Source organism: Macaca mulatta, chromosome 4 (assembly GCF_049350105.2).
Source record: "Macaca mulatta isolate MMU2019108-1 chromosome 4, T2T-MMU8v2.0, whole genome shotgun sequence".
Classification (NCBI taxonomy): domain Eukaryota; kingdom Metazoa; phylum Chordata; class Mammalia; order Primates; family Cercopithecidae; genus Macaca; species Macaca mulatta.
In genome coordinates this window covers 172,236,988-172,255,780 of record NC_133409.1, presented here as the reverse complement: position 1 = coordinate 172,255,780, position 18,793 = coordinate 172,236,988, and the positions used below count along the sequence as shown (strand labels likewise).

Below are 18,793 nucleotides of genomic sequence, written 5' to 3'. Positions count from 1 at the left end.
CTTAAAGGGAAACACACTTCCAGTCAAAGCTTTGGTAAGACAATCAGTTTCTCCAATTGTGTCTTCAGACTTCTATTGGTGTAGTGCATGCAGTTAACTCCTGTTTGACATTCATGAACATTTCAGCTCTTCATGAGTCCTGCACGTTTTTTCTCTATTCCAATGTTGCAATCTTCAAAGCTATTAGAAACCCTTAAAAGCTATTAGAAACGATCCCAGATGGGTCCCTAAAATGAAGCAGCGTCATTGTCTGGGGTAAATATCCGAGTTTCGTCGTCTCACACCAAGGAAATTGAAGACGCGTACACACAAGAAGTGAGTTTAAGAGCTCAGGTTTAATAGGCGAAAGAAGGAGAAAGGAGAATAGTTCTCTCTCCTGCAGAGACAGAGGGGCTCCCGAGTGGATCTTCCCCCCAAATCACATTTTGAATCTGTCTACTTCCTTCCATCTCCACCGCTACCATCTAGTCCAAGCCACCATTTACTGCCTGGACTACTTGCAGTCATCTTCCTGCTTCCTAAACCCAGCTTTAATCCAGTATCCACACAGCGTCAGGATGATTCCTCTCAAAAGATAAATTGGATCATGCCACTTTTCTGCTAAAAATTCTTCAGTGGTAGCCAAGCACGGCGGCTCATGCCTGTAATCCCAGCACTTTGGGAGGCCAAGACAGGTGGATCACGAGGTCAGGAGTTCGAGACCAGCCTGGCCAAGATGGTGAAACCCCATCTACTAAAAATATAAAACTTAGCCGGGCGTGGTGGCATGCGCCTGTAATCCTAGCTACGCGGGAGGCTGAGGTAGGAGAACCGCTTGAACCTGGGAGGCGGAAGTTGCAGTGAGCCGAGATTGAGCCATTGTACTCCAGCCTGGACAACAAGAGCTAAACTCCGTCTTAAAAAAAAAATTCTTCAGTGGTTTGCCATGGTTCTTGGAATAAAATCTAGATGCCCTGTATTGGACTTCAAGGCTCTGAACCCTGCTTTCCATTTCAACCCAATTCATGCCATACTTCTCCTATCAGTGATAAGTTGATCCCTTGTTAACTTGACACCCATATGCATCTCCTTAACATACTAAATTTCCAAATAAAGACATGGTAGCTCAGCCTAACATGATGCAACTAACACAATGTAACTATCTGCATGCAACTGAAAATGTGTTAACCCCTTTTCCAGAATTCAGCTTCCAGGATTTCAACATTTGGAATTTTAATCTTTTGGGATTGTGGTTTTTGAGATTTTAGACATTAGGGATTTTGATCTTTCTGGATTTCAACATTTGGGATTATGGCATTCAGTATTGTGTCTTTTGGGATTATGATGGGCACCACCTGAAATCATGGGTTTGATGTGTTATTTATATCTTTTTCTATTATACATTAAAATAAGTCAGTAACTATTAAAATATTTGTGGACTGTCTAGACTCACTCTGTACCCCATGGGACCCTTGTACCACATGTTGGGAAACAATTGTGTCAGGGCCTCCAGTATGTCTGCTTACTCCCATCCCTGGCCCTTCCTCCCCATCCTGCCGGGATTCCTCAAAGTCCCACATTGGAACACAAACACTTAGAAGTAACAAAGCTCGCTCTGTGCCAAGAGCAATGCTTAAGTATATATGCAATTTTATTGATAAAAGAGTACAATCAAAGCCAATATAATGTATTGGCTAAGAACAGGGAGATGACCTGGATTCAAATCTTGGTCTCCCACTTGATCTATAAGTCATTTCACCTCCTCGGGTAGCTCAGGGGACAGCTGTGAGGATTAAATCAATTACATCAATTAATGTATGTCCAGAGCTTACAATGTCTGACACATGGTAAATTCTGATATATATATTAGCATTTTTTTAATGTTCTTTATTTTTTGAGACAGGGTCTAGCTCTGTGCTCAGGCTGGAGTGCAGTGGTGCTATTTCAGCTCACTGCAACCTCTACCTCCTGGGCTCAAGCCATCCTTCCACCTTAATCTTCTGAGTAGCTGGGACTACAGGCGTGTGCCATCACACCCGGCTAATTTTTGTATTTTTTTTGGTAGAGACAGGGTTTTGCCATGTTGCCCACGCTGGGCTCAAGTGATCCACCTGCCTCAGCCCCGCAAAGTGCTAGGATTACAGGTGTGAGCCACCGTGTTTGGCCAGTAAGTGCTATATAAATGTTAGATATTACTATAGCTTGTGAGTTTTGGCAATGGAAGTTCAAAGAAAAAAGTAACCAGTGAGTTTACTAAGCATCTTTCCCTTTGAAAAAAATTGGTTGGTTAGAAACTCATAGGAGTGTACTCATACCTACTTAATCTTTTGGTAAGACTGCATGCATTTGTGATGTTTGAGTATTAAGCTTTTATGAATTAGTTGGATAATATAGAATGCTCAATGATTTAAAATGGCATCTGACTTACTACAATTTAGCTATACAAATTGATTATTCTATGCAAATTTGAGGATGATACTTCTAGGCACCCCCCCTCAAAAATCTATTGCTCATGTAGTTTATCTTTATTTGAAAACAGAGTATTTTCACTAAACATTAGTGAATATTGGGAGCAGTGCAAAAGCGTGTGTGTGTGCACACGCCAAATGTTTTAAAAAGGCTTTCTGTTATGACAGAATATAACAACAGGTATTTTGCAAATAAACTACAAAACAGTCAAACTAATACTTTTTTTTTTTTTTTTTTTTTTTTTTTGCGGCAGGGTCTTGCTCTGTTGCCCAAGCTGGAGTGCAGTAGCACAAAGATGGCTGACTGCAGCCTTGACCTCCTGGGTTCAAATTATCCTCCCACCTTAGCTTCCCAAGTAGCTAGGACTACAGGCACACTGCCATGCCCTGGGGTCTCTCTCTGCTGCCCAGAGATGAGGCCTCTCTCTGTTGCCCAGGCTGGTCTCAAACTCCTGGGCTCAAGCAATCCTCCTGCCTTGGTCTCCCAAAGTGTTGGGATTACAGGCATGAGCCACCTCTCTCAGCCTATTTAATATGTTTTAATGTTTCATAACAACTGTTTCCTAGATCATAATACGAACAATTTTTTTCCTATTTCTGTTTTGAAGTAAGTCAAGAGTTGGCTTCATTACTTTAAAATGTCCTTGTTACATTTAATTGAACATTATCAATTACCTTTATGAAGAATAACAGAGGAACCATAAAGCTATATTTTAGCAAAACATTTTAATTCTGATTCTGAAACCTAATCAGAAAAAATGTATTTAGTACAATGATAATCCACTAAATACAAATCATTGTTAGACTGTCTCTGTTACAGAAACTATCATGTTATGAAAAGGTATTCAGCTAATATGAATCTTTTAAAAACAACTGAACTTTACCATTGCTAGAGATTTTTTTAAAAGCTGTAGATATATACGTAGGAGATAAAACAATCAAAATTACTTCCTGAAGCTAGTTTAACAGGTTCTAAATGCTAAACAAAAATTTCATGAAATGACTCAGGAGATAAGACTGTAAAAATTTCCTCCTGAAGCTATTTTGGCAGCCTCTGGGGATGTGAAATTCCCTAAGGTGCTCTAATGGGAAAAACCCTAGAATAGGAACCAGAATCCTTGACTTCTACTCCCACTAGTAAGCTAAGTGAACTTAGGTCAGTATTTAACCTCCTCCAGTTTGCTTATTGGTTCATTTGAGAGACTCACACTTTCCTGAGTTACTTCTATGTATTGTAGCCAGTTTCAAAATGCTGTGTGAAATTTCCCATATTATCTAAACATTTCCAACTGATTATTTTCTCAGCCACTCAGCCTTTTTCCTACGATCTGTGTTTCTTTGCACATAAGGTGAATCTCCCCACTCAATAAGAGATCATTGCCATTTCACATTTCCCTGCCTCCTACCTGCATGCACACTGCTATTATGTTGTCCCCTGGATTGTCTTTCAAAAATCCTCATTGTTATAGGTAAAGAAGGGACCCGCTCTATCTGAGTAACTGATTGCACAGCCCAGCCCAGACAGACACACATCCCAAGTCTCTGCTTCATCTGTCCTAGAGGAAACTGGCTCGTGGGGAATAGCCACAGCAGGTCTGATGGCCTGGCAATCTCCTGCAATTTTCATAGGAAGTGGCCCTGAAGGAGAGGTAGCCCTGGTGACTGTCACTGGAGGACCCCAGGCTTCTGGATAGACAGACATCCCAGTATCTTCAGGAGCGTAGTTACAGCTCGAAAGGCTCTTCAACTCTCGCACACTGTCACTGTATTTCATAGCAGGGGGCTGGTAGGCCTGGTAGGACACTTTAGTGGTGGTGGTAATCACAGTTTGTAGGGCAGGGGCACCTGGTGGCGGAGTCGTGAGGTACCTGCAGGGAAGCTGTGGGTTATAATAAGGGCGAGTGGCCATGGCCTGAAACGGCCCATGGTCAGTCCTCTCCACAAGGCTGGGCTTTCCAAGAGCTGGTTTCCAGCCATGCTCTTTGTTGGTGAAATCAAAGCTTCTCTCATAGCTGCTGTATGAATTGACATTATATTGTAGTGTGTTCAGATGAACCCAGTCTGTGTCATTAGGGATACTGGTGGAATCCTTATAAAGGGTGGGATATGGGCTCGTATTTGTATAACCAGGGTTTGCCAATTCATAGCTGCAAGGTGGCCTAGGCAAATAGATTCTTGGGCTTGAGTATTTCTGAAAGGGTGGCATTTTGTCTCCTTGAAAGATGGCTAGGTCACAGGTAGCTTTGTAAGAATCAGAGTTTGGGAAGGAAGGGCAAGGCTGCCCCGGAATAGGGAAGCTGGTTTCAGTAGCTATATCAAAGTCTTCTGGATTTTCCAAGGGAGGTATGTTGCTGAAATGACCACTGCTGTCTTGATTTTCTTCTGCCTAGAAAAATGATACAAACACAGACACATGCTATGTAAATTGTATGGACACCCTCACCCGTAACAATAGCCAACAAGTAAGTAAAAACAGACATCCATGCGCTGGGCTCTGTGTTGTGAACATGGCACTGCCCAGGTACGTGATTTAAGCACATGGTCCAAGGGTTGCTAAGCTTGAGCTCTCTCAGATATAAATACCAACAACTGAATGAGGAAGGTCCGTGGTAGCCAGGTAGGATGCTTCTGAGTGGTAGATGGTCCTCTTCTCACTCATACTGTGTTCCTAATAGTGGAGACTTAGGAGCCACACAGGCCTGGGTTCAATTCCTGACTCTGTCCCTCACGAATTGTACAAGCCACTTAACCTCTCTGAGCCTCAGATTCTTCATGTTAAAAATGGAACTTAATCATAGTAACCTCATTATAGAGTTTCTGCAACCATTAAATGTGTGAAACTCTTCAACCAGTACCTGGCACATAGGAAGTGCTGGAAAGTGTCAGTTTCTGTTATCCTTACACTAACACTCTGCCTGCTTGGCAAGCTTTGGTTGAAAAGGAAAACTGAATTAAATTGCGCAGAGAAATTTTATCCATTCTTATGGATGAAATAATGGAAAGGACCCTCTCAAGGGTACACTGACAATGTCCTGTTGGTAGGCACATATTTCTGTCTTTATTACTGTTGCATAATCGGCCTTATATTAGGATGTCAGCACACTGACATATAAGGACTGTATCATTGCTTGTAGAGATTGTTGCTTTTTCTTTTAAGGAGAAGAAGGGATTAGAAACCCTATCCAAATGTTGACTTAATGATATTTTGTTACAGACATATAATTTTCACATGAAATCAAACCCTTGTAATTAATGTATGACCTTCATATTTTGCATAATGATCAGCGTATCTTGGGATGAAAATGAGCTGAGACCGCTGTGCACTGTCAGCTCCCTGTTACCTCGGATTCTCGAATTCTCTTTTTCTGGGGTTGGTAGAAAGAGGCCATTTGTCTCTTGATGGCGCTTCTTCTAGCTTCTGTCTCCGATTTGCTCTCCGGTCTTGGGTGATCATGAACTCCCTTGGCCTGCAATAAGGAGAAAATGAATCATACATTTGTGCCTCAAAAGGAAGCTGATGATGTTGCCCAAAAATTGATCATGCCTTTCCCAAGATCTCAAGTCTTTAGTTTTGTTTCTTTCAAAATGACAGGGAAAAAAAATTCTCAAACAAATAAAACAGCCTCAAGAATTGACATCTTAAAAGATCACCTGCAATCCCTTCACTCTATTGAAAGAACTATAACTATGACTTGGTTTACCATCTGTGGACCTTAAAGAGCACAAAGTAGTGAGCAAATTTCTAGGCTCCCGCTAGGTCCCTGGGGAGCTCTAGCACCTATTTCTGGCCACTGGGGCTGTATTTTGTTTGGCCCAGGGTTCCCAAGGCACATGATAGGTGGTTTGGTCTTTATGGTCTGATGAAAAGTATCCATCACAAATTGTGTTCTCACCTGACCTACCTGAAAAAAGATCGCGTTGCCGTCAAGCCGCCAAAAGTTGGTTACAGGGTATCCGCTGTGCCCTCGACAAGGAATCAACTCCAAAGCAGAATGACAGTTAGGGCATGCCTTCTCTGCAAAGCCCAGAAGTGAGAAATATTAACCCTGACTCCAGACCCTTCTGAAGAAAGAAAGGGCAAATTAGTTGGGAACAAAGAACTCATGCTTGGGCACAGTGGCTCACGCCTGTAATCCCAGCACTTTGGGAGGCTGAGGTGGGCCATCACCTGAGGTCAAGAGTTCAAGACCAGCCTGACCAACATGGAGAAACCCTGTCTCTACTAAAAATACAAAATTAGCTGGGTGCGGTGGCTCTCGCCTGTAATCCCAGCACTTTGGGAGGCCGAGGAGGGTGGATCACCTGAGGTCGGGAGTTCAAGACCAGCCTGACCAACATGGAGAAACCCTGCCTCTACCAAAAATGCAAAATTAGCTGGGCATGGTGGCGTGTGCCTGTAATCCCAGCTACTTGGGAGGCTCAGGCAGGAAGATTGCTTGAACCCGGGAGGCGGCAGTTGCAGTGAGCTGAGATCGCGCCATTGCACTCCAGCCTGAGCAACAGAGTGAGACTCCATCTCAAACAAACAAACAAAAACAACAACAACAAAAAGCTCGTGACTCCAAGGTCACCCTCTCCCTGGCCCCACATCCTCACTCTGCTGTTTCAGCCGTGCCTTGTCGCAGATGGCTGGCCGCAGCTGCAGGCGGGAACCGTCGGGCAGGGCGCAGGCCTGTGCACACACCACCACACCCAGGCACGACTTCTTGAGGATGTGGCCATTGTGGTTGTTGGTGTTGCGCATGGCCCAGCCGCTCAGGTGACGCTGAGCCTTCTTCTCATCACTGCTGTAGATGAAGCGCACATAGCCATCAGGCCACTCTCGGAATTGGTCGAAGAGGGCCAGCTCCTAGAAGAGTGCAGAAGTAAGGGTGGTTAGTTTATCGAGTCCAAACTGCACACGTTATGCTCTAAAATTTCTCCAAGCACATTAGGATAAAAACATGTTCCTTTTAAATCCAGTAATGTCAAATCCCAAAATGCCACTCTTTCTATTATATAAGACTTCCTGACAACCAGGTAATAAGTAATGTTTATATAGTGCTTATCTGTTAAATGCTAGACATGTATTAATTCATCTAGACTTCAAGTTACAGGCAAACAATTATTTCCAATTTACTGACAAGGACATGGAGGTCCGAGAGGTTAATCAACTTGCCCAAGGTCATATCACACGGCTAGCAAGATCTGGCTCTAGGATTTACACCCTGGCAGTCCCATTCCAGAGCCGGTACTTCTTACCACTATGTTATATCACTTCTTGGTGTGTTTAAATGTTGAAAACATTTTTAAGTTAAGTATCGAAGTACCAGGGGAAAAAGTGATTGGAATGTTCTATCCCTGAAATGTAATTTAACTGGTAAATATCTTTAAGTCAGTGCATTTTCTTCAAAAGCTCTTGGCTCTCCATGCCAAACCTGTGAGTCACATCAGCAGTGGCACCCACAGTAATGTCAGAGAAGAAAGAACAGCTTCCCTCCCTACTCTCAACTTGGCTCTCCAAGTTTAAAAGGGTACTGCAATGAAGGACTTAAGCCATGAGCTTTGGGGTGTGGGTGAGCTTGCCTGGCACTGGACTGCTCCCCGGAGCAACATGGGATTGTCATTCTCCTCCACAAAGAGCCACATGACTGAAATAATAAGTTATTTCTAAAATACCGAGCATTGCCTTAGTATTCATATTTGGTAGTCTTTGTCAATTTAATGCATTATTTATACTGCAATAAATGTCTCTTTTGCATATAAGTTTCATTGCATAATCACCCTTTACTGAGTACTTTCTTTTTTCTTTTTTTTGAGATGGAATCTCACTCTGTTATCCGGGCTGGAGTATAGTAGCATGATCTCAGCTCACTGCAACCTCCGCCTCCCAGGTTCAAGTGATTCTCCTGCCTCAGCCTCCCGAGTAGCTGGGACTACAGGCGCACGCCACCACGCCTGGCTATTTTTGTATTTTTAGTAGAGATGGGGTTTCACCATATTGGCCAGGATGGTCTTGATCTCCTGACCTCATGATCCATCCACCTTGGCCTCCCAAAGTGCTGGGATTACAGGCATAAGCCACCATGCCCAGCCACTGAGCACTTTCTTTTATGTAATGTTTAGGGCTGCTTTCACACTACAATGCAGAATTGTATTGCAAAGCCATATTATGCAATATATATAATTCTCACAACATCTTTGCAAGATGGACATCTTTACTCTTGTTTACTAAATAAGGAAATGGAGGTTCAATAGATAACCTTTCACAGTGGCATAGCTGGAATATAAACAGAAGATGGGTAGCAGCCAGACCCAGTAGCCTTGCTGGTGTGATAAAAGCTCCGAACAGTGTATCATAGTAGTAAGCCATTTGCATCTCCTCCGCACTCCTGCCACTCAGGAAAATTAGATCAGACATTTGCAAAGCCAAAGTATTCACAGTTGGAAAATTCAGACTTGTATACATCATGAATACTGCACATTCTAACAGTAATAAGGCAAATGAGTGATTTTGTTTCCAAAATTACAAAGATATTGTTGAAATCATTATTACTACCATTAGGTATTATTTATCTTTTCTCTGAAATATTACAATTGACATAAATTAGTACATTAATGTAAGGTAAGACACAAGTGAAATATATAATGATGTACTATCAACTCCAAGCTTATACTAAATGCTAATATCTTTGTTTTAAAAGTGAATATTTTAACTTAAGGATCTTAGTAATGAATTGACAATTTTCCAGAAAACAGCCTTTCTTTAGTTCTCCCTTAAGGATGTAGACTAGGCCCACATGCCTCACGCGAGCTACTGAGGTAGTGACCCCGGCAGTGGAGCCGCAGAGACTCTATCTTTAAAATCAGAATAGAGGATGTCAAGGATTGGGTTTCATTTGTTCTAAAGTGTTGACATGTTGTGTGTGTGTGTGTGTGTGTGTACGCACACACACTCCACCTGAACCTGATCGTAGACCTGGAGGAGAGTTTGAGATGGTTATCTCACTCTACCGCTTGATGACAAGTCGGTAAGTAGCCTGAGACTAAGGCAAATTCAAGGACTCTCTCAAGGTCATACAGGTAGTTTAACTCGCTCACTTGGTTAGCCAGAGCAGGGCGATGCTAAGTTTCTTCACTTCACCATGTCCCAGTGTGCCTGGCCCTTTTGAGCTATTACACACATACTTCCACTTAACAACCAGTCTCCTAAAACAAAGTTCGTATTTACATAGGAAGTCTACCAAATGCTTGAGAGACGAACCATAATTACATTATTTGGATGTGATTTTCTAATATGCAAGATATGATTGTTTCCTGTGAAGATGTACATGGACAGAAACAGAATGAGATGCACTTGCTGTACTGTGGTCCACTTTCATGAAAGTGGTACCATGTGACTCTAAAGTAGGCAGACTTTAAAACAAAGGAGTGGGCTGGGCACGGTGGCTCACGCCTGTAATCCCAGCACTTTGAGAGGCTGAGATGGGTGGATCAGCTGAGGTCAGGAGTTTGAGACCAACTTGACCAACATGGAGAAACCCCATCTCTACTAAAAATACAAAATTAGCCAGGTGTGGTGGTGCATGCCTGTAGTCCCAGTTACTTGGGAAGCTGAGGCAAGAGAATTACTTGAACCTGGGGGATGGAGGTTGCAGTGAGCCGAAATCATGCGATTGCACCCAGCCTAGGCAACAAGAGCTAAACTCCATCTCAAAAAACAAACAAACAACAAAAAACCCCAAACAAACAAACAAAAACAAAGGAGTAAAACACACCTCACCTACAAATGTGTGGCTCCAAAAAAGTGCTGACCTCTTTGAGAGGGGACACAATGTTGCAATGAATTACTATTCATCTGAACACCTATCAGGCACATTTTAGTTGCTGAAAAAATGACACATCTCTTTTATTCCTGTGCCACAACATTGCTGGAAGCCCACATTTGTAAATGGCTGGGAAGCAACTCTCATTCTACATCCCCCATCCCCCACAGCCCAGACTTCAGAGTCACTCAGTTTTGGCCCAAACCAGTATGACCAAGCATAATTGGTCATTCTCTGGAATTGGCTTCAAACCACTTCATTTACCACTTCATCCATCCCAGTTCATTCTTTGGACTTGGCTCCAAACCATTTTTGCTTTATACAAAAATGCTTTATACAAAAATGAAATACGACGAATTCACCCTAAAAGAATGATGATTTGCTTGTCATTAAAGAAGAAGTAAGTTTCGGGGACAGATGGCCTCGTTGGCATGACTATGGGGCCTCCTTCCTCTGGGCAGTCAGGCAGGTCTGAACAAATTGCTGAAGTCTGGCTATTTGTTTTAAGTTTAGGTCATTAGATTCACTTTATAGTTGTACCTCATAGTTTTGCTGTATGAGAAGCAGTGGTATTTACATCTGTTTAGATTTTCTCGTTAGCTTTCTCATGGATTTAAAGTAAATGAATAAGGAGAGAGGCACCTGATTTCTACCTTGGTTAACGGGAAGCGAAAGGACAGGCGTCCCGCTCTCCCCAAGACTGGGAATGTGGAGCCTGATCAACATTTCCTGCTGCTTTCCGCGTAATTTCAGGCAAGCACAAGGAAATTGCTGGGAGAAGACACATTTCTTCTTATTTCTTTCCTTTTTTTTTTTGAGACAGAGTTTTGCTCTTGTTGCCTAGGCTGGAGTGCAATGGGGTGGTCTTGACTCACAGTAACCTCCGTCTCCCGGGTTCAAGCGATTCTCCCGCCTCAGCCTCCCGAGTAGCTGGGACTATAGGCATGCTCCACCACGCCCAGATAATTTTGCATTTTTAGTAGAGACGGGGTTTCTCCATGTTGGTCAGGCTGGTCTTGAACTCCCGATCTCAGGTGATCCGCCCGCCTCGACCTCCCAAAGTGCTGGGATTACAGGCGTGAGCCACCGCGCCCGGCCGAGAAGACACATTTCTAAACCCAATTCAGCCTTTTGTGGAGTCCAGTTCTCTTTCTACATTTGAGGGGGCCTCAGAAACCCAGAAATTTTGCGTGTGTGTGCGTGTGTGTGTGTGTGTGACCACGTCATGGTCCGTCCGCAGACTCTTCAAGAACTTGAATGCCATTCTCCCTCCCTCCTTCGGATAGACAGCGCCCCGCGTGCCCGCACACACCCGGTTCACTTACCTGAGGCATCTGTGGATCGTTGATGTCCCAGCTGAGCTGCATCCCGTATGAGCACACGCCGACCGTATCCTGCACCGCGGCTGCCGGCATCTGCCCAACTCGCTCGCGCTTTCCGCCCAGGGTTCTGAAAAATAGAAGAAAAAAGGAGAGGTGCGCCAGGTGATTTTTTTCCTACTCTTTAAAGAAGAAAGTGGGGTATGTGTGTGAAGGGGAGGGGCAGAGAGAAAGAGAGAGAGATTGTTTAGAAATCTGGAAGTTGGGGACAATGGTTATGGACCCGGGCGGGGCCCTGTCCTCGGCCGCGGTGCTGAACGGTCTCCACCCGAACGGTAGCATCGACGTCTGCAGCTGATCCCTCCTTTATAAAGATGCATCTCCGGGGGACTCCGCCCTGTTTCGCCTACCTCGCTAGCGCCCACGCTCCAGGGGCCGGCCACCACCTCCACCACAGACCCAGGAACGGAGGTGGAGGTTAAACTCAGCCCTGGAAGCAAAGGGAAACTGCAGCCAGGGGGTGGGGGTGGAGAGGGTAAGTTGGAATGTATCCTTTAAGTTTAAAACCTTATTATTTTCTTCTCTTTTCTTCTTTTTTGTCTCACTCCGTTGCCCAGGCTGGAGTGCAGTGGCGCCATCTCGGCTCACTGCAACCTCCGCCTCCCAGGTTCAAGCGATTCTCCTGCCTCAACCTCTCGAGTAGCTGGGATTACAGGTCCGTGCCACCACGCCTGGCTAATTTTTGTATTTTTAGTAGAGACAGGTTTTCGCCATGCGAAACCCTTACCAAGCTGGTCTTGAACTCCTGACCTCAGGTGATCCGCTCGCCTGGGCCTCCCAAAGTGCTGGGATTACAGGCATGAGCAACCGCACCCGGCCTATTTTTTTTTTTTTTTTTTTTTTTCTAAACGCATCCAGCTTCCCTGATTTCGGAAAGGGGCTTAGATGGAGGCTTTGGAAGCAGAGGCTTTCCAGCAAAGTCCCCTGAGAGTCAACACTCAATTCCAGTAGAGCATGGGAACCGTGCATGGGCCCCTCTGCCGTCCGCGCGCTCCCTACGCTGAATAACCGTGCCCATGCCTCCTAGTTACGGGTCAGCCCATTTTGGGCCTCCATTGCCGGCTCTTCCCCTAACTATTGTGCGTGTCTCGGAGTCTTCGCTCGGCTGTTTGGGATGTGTGAACGGGCGCCACGCCTCCGCGTATGCTCGCGAGCCCAGGCGCCTTCGCGCTCCCGGGGACTTCGGAGGGACCTGGCCCTGCAGGAACGGAGTCCTACAAAGTGAACCCGGAGGAGGTGGGGGGAAATGAGCCTGGGGTAGGTAGGAGCCTGGGGAAGGACGGAAAAGGGAGAGGGGTAAAGTCCCGAAGAACTCCTAGCTTTCTCCACTGCTTTGGCTCCCTCTGGGTCTCAGCTTCCTTATCTGTTAAATAAGGGGTTATGGTTCGGGTAGCTCTCAGTTGCCACCCACCTGAACAGAACTCTTTTTGAGACGGAGTCTCACTCTGTCGCCCAGGCTGGAGTGCAGTGGTGCAATCTCAGCTCACTGCAACCTCCGCCTCCCAGGTTCAAACGATTCTCCCGCCTCAACCTCCCGAGTAGCTGGGACTGCAGGCGCGCGCCACCGCGACCAGCTAGTTTTGTATATTTAGCAGAGACGGGTTTTCCCCAAGTTGGCCAGTATGGTCTCGATCTATTTACCTCGTGATCCGCCTGCCTCAGCCTGTCAGAGTGCTGGGATTACAGGCACCGCGCCCGGCTCACAACTCTTTTAAAACTCTTAAAAAACAACAACAACAACAACAACAACAAACAAACAAACAAACAAAACTTTCCTGATATAGTCGTGGAAATTTTACTCCATTACAGTCTTGGGAGGCTTTGGGGGATTAGAGAATCGCGGTGGTGCGGGGGTGCGCAGGACTATGTGGGTTTTCCGGGACTGGGACGAAACCTTCCTCATCTGAGCAGCCGTCTCGCCCAGGGCTACTATGGCACTTGGAGACCCTCAGTTAAAAAAAAAAATCGATTGAAGTGACTAAAGTCACTCTGACTACGCCAGGGCCGGATTCTGGGCGGCCAGGGAAAAGGGTTTCTGGAATTTATTCCCCGCGCCCTTGTTTTGCAGCTGCACGCTTCCATTCCCAGCCCTAGCCAGAGAAGAGGAGCCAACTCCTCACGGCGAATTCCCTTGATAGAGGAGGATGAACCGAACCCATGACCCTCCAGACCTGGGGAGCGACGCGCCCTAGACCTCGGCACCGCAAAGCCCGCGCTCGGCACACGGACGGGTGCTGCGCGGGACTCTGCCGGGAGGGCGCCCATGCCAACGCCTCTTGCAGGATTAGTGCCTTCGGTTGGCAAAAGGCGGATAAAGGAAGAGCGAAACAACCTCAGGAAGCTAAGGGTGGTCCACACTCCCTGTCCTTTTACTTCCCCAGCCAAAGGCACAGTGAAGCTTGCTTAGAAAAGTCGATCCCGCGGCTGGGCGCTGTGGCTCATGCCTGTAATCCCAGCACTTTGGGAGGCCGAGACGGGAGTATCGCTTGAGCCCAGGAGTGCAAGACCAGCCTGGGCAACATGGAGAAACCCTGTCTCTTCCAAAATAATAATAATAATAATTTTAAAAAGCTGGGCATGGTGGCGTGTGCCTGTAGTCCCAGCTACTAGGGAGGCTGAGGCGGGAGGATCGCTTGAATCCAGGAGGCAGTGGTTGTAGTGACCTGAGATAGCGCCGATGCACTCCCGCCTGGGCGACAGAACGAGGCCCTGTCTCAAAAAAAAGAAAAGTGAAAGAAAGAGAGAGAGAGAGAGAGAGAGAGAGAGAGGAGGGAGGGAGGCAGGGGGGAGGGAGGGAGGGAAGGAAGGAAGGAAGGAAGGAAGGAAGGAAGGAAGGAAGGAAAGAAGGAAGGAAAAAAGAAAAAAGAAAAAAAAAGAAAAGGAAAGAAAAGAAAAAAGAAGAAAAGAAAAGAAAAAGAAAAAGTATCCCGGTCTGTCACAGAAGCCGGCCAATAGCAGCGGACCAGCGAACTCTGTTGGGGAGAAAGGACAACTTTGAGCAGTTCCTCGCGATTTTTTCCTCCCTTATCTTCAAGCTTGGGTCCTCCTCCCAAGCAAAGCTGAAGGGTCCTAGCAGAAGAAAGTGATGTGTTCATTCCCAGCCTCCTTTCTCCCGAAGTTCTCCCCTCCTGAAAGGTCCAGTTAGTCGTCAGGGTTTCTGATTAAAATCACTCTCAAATGGTCGCCACTAAGGTCCAGTTGGGAACGAAGAGATGTGTCTACTCTTCACCCACCAGGTTCATTCACAGATTTTCATCTTATTAACTGACTGCCAAAGGTCCCCGAAACTCCTGTTGATTCAGTTGCTTTTCGTGTTGTTATGTCTTCCAAAATTGAATGAAAATTTATTGATCATCCATTTTAAAATATATTCTTTCATTAAATGTTGTAGTTTAAGATAACTTATCCTTTCAAATGTTCTAAAAATAACTTTAAAATGGTGACTTAAAGTTACCTCTGAGAATGCATAGAAATTAATTTTTGGTCTTATTGCAGTGCTAGAATAGTTCCTGTCTCTGTGCTTTCGGAATGTTCCTAGAGAGACCTGATCCGTCAAAATGTAAATAAATAAAACTTTTTTATGTTAAAAGCAAATCAATTAATTTCTAAAGGGATTCTGGTATCCAAAGAAATGTCATAGAGCCTCTACCATATTTACTTTGAGAAGAATTAAAATATGCATTTCAAGTTCCCACAAATTATATTTGGGCAAAACATGTTAGTAAAAGAAGCTAATCAAAGTAAAAAAATAACTAAACAGGTAAAAGGTATTTTGCCTATTTCGTTATTTTTAATTTCTCTTAAAGATTTGAATGCATTGCACCATAGACTTTGGAAGGATATGTTTTTCCCCAAAAGCCTGAAAATAACAGATGATGAAGTTTGCTATCTAATATTATGAAAACTCTAATTTTTAATATTCTATTAAATAAAATTCATTTAAACTGTAGCATTTTGTTTATTGCTTCTTATTATTCTTTATTTCTTTCTTGCCCTGGTATTATATTTGTATTGATTCACAATAGTTTATACTCACAGCTGTTCCTGTATTGATTACTAGTTTAATATTACAAAACTCCATTGATTGAAAAGGAAGAAAATCTGCGTTTGAATTTCCTTGGTTTAGATTAAAATAGGTAAACTAATGTAAGAATATTTACATTATACTTGCCAGAAAATGGGTTCATCAGGCTTTGACACAAGCATTGTTTTCAACGGACTAGAAGTGTGTGCAAGTCCTGGGCTAACAGGGGTTCTGGTTATGTTATGTTTTGCTTTGGTGTAGACAAATATCTTCTGTACATATTATGACATGAAATACTCGCAGGTCTAGTTATAATACAAGTTGATTTTTACACAAAGAATGTTTGGATTGGAGGGGTCTTTTTTTTGTTTTTGTGGAAAACTCCAATCCAATTTAGTTTTGCCACCGTGTTCATACAACTGGCCACCTACACAAATCAGCCCAGCCATTGGTACGCATACTTGTCAGGTTAAAGGAAATAGGCAAAAAACCAAACCAAAACAAAAACAAACAACAACAACAACAAAAACTATTTGCTTTGATTAAAAAAAAATTTTTTCCCTTCCTCCGCACCACAGTACTTAAAAAACAACAAGCAAACACACTTTTTGTATGTGTGAAATCAGGAATGTATTAATAATATCGGGTACAAGTCTGGTTACCATAGCAAAGGGTTCGGCTTCTGTCTACATACATCAATGGACCAAAAACTGCTTCTCTGGCTTATTTATTCATTTATTTATTTAGACAGGGTCTTACTCTGTCTCACAGGTTGGAGTGCAGTGGCGCGATCTCGGCTCACTACAACCTCCGCCTTCCGGGTTCAAGTGATTCTCCTACCTCAGCCTCCCCAGCAGCTAGGGTTACAGGCACATGCTACCGCGCCCGGCTAATTTTTTGTATTTTTAGTAGAGACAAGGTTTCACCATGTTGACCAGACTGGTCTCGAACTCCTGACCTCAAGTGATCCACCCGCGTCGACCACCCAAAGTGCTGGAATGACAGGCGTGAGCCACTGCGCCCGGCCGTTCCTCTGGCTTTTTAAAGCGGGGCGAAAACTTGGAACAGCTACCGCAAAGCGAACGACTATCTCTCTGGAATTTCGCAAATACGGGACGTTTAAACGACATAGTTCACATCCTTTGAGTGCTGGCTTTCTCTTAAAGGGTGTGTGCGTGCGCCCAGGTGGCTTGGCCTGTGTGCGCTAGTTACTTGCACGCTTTTCTTGAGTCTCAAACACGGAGCTCTAGTAAACTGCAGGGGCGGATTCATCAATTACAGTTGCGGAAGACTCGACTCAAAAAGCGGTCCGCCCCCAGGGCTCTCGCAGCAGCGCCCCCAGCGGGCGGGTGTCTTGGGTAGGGAAACCGCAGAGGGCTGACCCAGCGCAGCAAAGCTGAGCGGCGCGCCGCTTCAGGACCGAAGCCTCGGTATGCAAGCGGTGAGTGACCCCTGGAAGGCCCGGACCTTTTGTCCACAGTCCGAGGGCGCGCGAGGGCGCGCGAGGGCTTGAGGTCCCTGGGGCTTAGGCTCTGCCGCCCCGAGGTGTTCTCTCAGAGATCGGGTGCTGAGCACAGTCCCCCGCCACCTCCTTGGATTTGCTCGGGGTGTATTGGCAGCTTGCGGTGAGACTAGGCAGAATAGAAACCTCGGATCCCTTGCTAAAGAGCGCTCAGGGAAAGGGGAACCGATAATTCGTGTTCGGAAAGCAATGAGATAGTTCTTTTCTAGTTGCTTTGCGTAGTTTCCTAGCCGGTTTTCCAGCCCTCTTTCCACCTTGCTGCGTAGAAAGTGCAATAGCGTTAAGCAGCCCGAAGTGCTGGGACTTCATTTAACCGAACGTCAAAGGACAGCCCCCAAGATAAAGCTACAATTATTACTTATCAATAAATAATAAAAAGTAAAAACACGTGGAGTGTGAGCCCACCCAGGGACGCCAAAAACAACAAACAAAAACCACTTGGGGCGTGTTTCTAGCATTCTTTTGCCTGGGTTCCTGGTGGTAGAGATTCTGATTTAATTGGTCTACGGTGGGCCGGTAGTTTGTTAGTTTGTTAGTGAGGACCCCAGGTGATTCTGATAGCCAGGGATAACTGCTTGCCTAGATTCAGGAACTCGCTCTTGTTCTCCATAACGTCCATCTGTCATCTGGCGCCATCTTCCCAGCCATGGGGAAACAGATTTGGGACAGAAACCTTTCTAACATCAAGCTACGCTTAAATTCAGAGCACTTAAGCATAACCTCCTCACCATCCCTCTTACATTGAAAGCTGCCATTCACTGAACCATTTTTATGTGCCAGGCACTATGCTAAGAACATTACAAACATTCTGTCAGTCCTCACTCCAATCCTTCTGTATAGGTGTTCTCATCTTTTTTTTTTTTTTTTTTTTTTGAGACGGAATGTCATTCTGTCACCCAGGCTGGAGTGCAGTGGCGTGATCTCGGCTCACTGCAACCTCCGCCTCCCGGGTTCCAGCGATTCTCCTTCCTCAGCCTCCCGAGGAGCTGAGACTACAGGCGCCCGCCACCACGCCCGGCTAATTTTTGTATTTTTAGTAGAGATGGGGTTTCACCATGTTGGCCAGGATGATCTCGATCTCTTGACCTCATGATCTGCCCGCTTCGGCCTCCCAAAGTGCTGGGATTACAGGTATGAGCCACCACGCCCGGCTATCATCATGTTTTTTAAATGAGGAGACTGAAGCTCAGACAATCTAACAACCTTTTCTGCCTAAACCATCCCACTTTCTGATTTTCCTGTCAAGTTCCTACCCACAAAAGTTGCCACATGATCTTCACAGAGGGGGATACCTTTCTGTGCACTGGAGTGGCTCCAGAAATTCCAGAAACAGTAAGCATTTCTTTGGAATTTGCAGAGTACTCACCACCAAGGCCAGAGACGTTTGAAAGGAGGTAGAAATAAAAATACACAGAGCATCTCTGCATATGAGTTAAACTGAAGGAGAGATGGGGCAGTGTCTATAGAGAAAAGAGGTAAAGAAGCGTAACATAAAGACTCCTGGGAATATTTTCTTTGGGATGGGAAGTATTTCCCACTAATTCAGAATTTGTTGACAAAACTTAGAAATTCTTTATAGATCCATAGCATAGTGTTTATTTGATGTCAGTTTGTGC

General features: G+C 45.0%; 1 protein-coding gene across 1 annotated transcript; it reads right to left on the bottom strand.

Moving 5' to 3' along the window:
* Positions 1–3,894: 3,894 nt before the first annotated feature.
* Positions 3,895–13,896, bottom strand: GCM2 (glial cells missing transcription factor 2). The gene is made up of 7 exons (XM_001088392.3): positions 13,752–13,896; positions 12,663–12,900; positions 11,578–11,701; positions 7,044–7,296; positions 6,350–6,462; positions 5,789–5,914; positions 3,895–4,833 (listed from the first exon to the last, which is right to left on the bottom strand). The coding sequence occupies exons 1-7, from the start codon at positions 13,894–13,896 to the stop codon at positions 3,895–3,897; spliced, it is 1,938 nt and encodes a 645-aa protein (XP_001088392.2).
* Between the last annotated feature and the right edge of the window lie 4,897 nt (positions 13,897–18,793).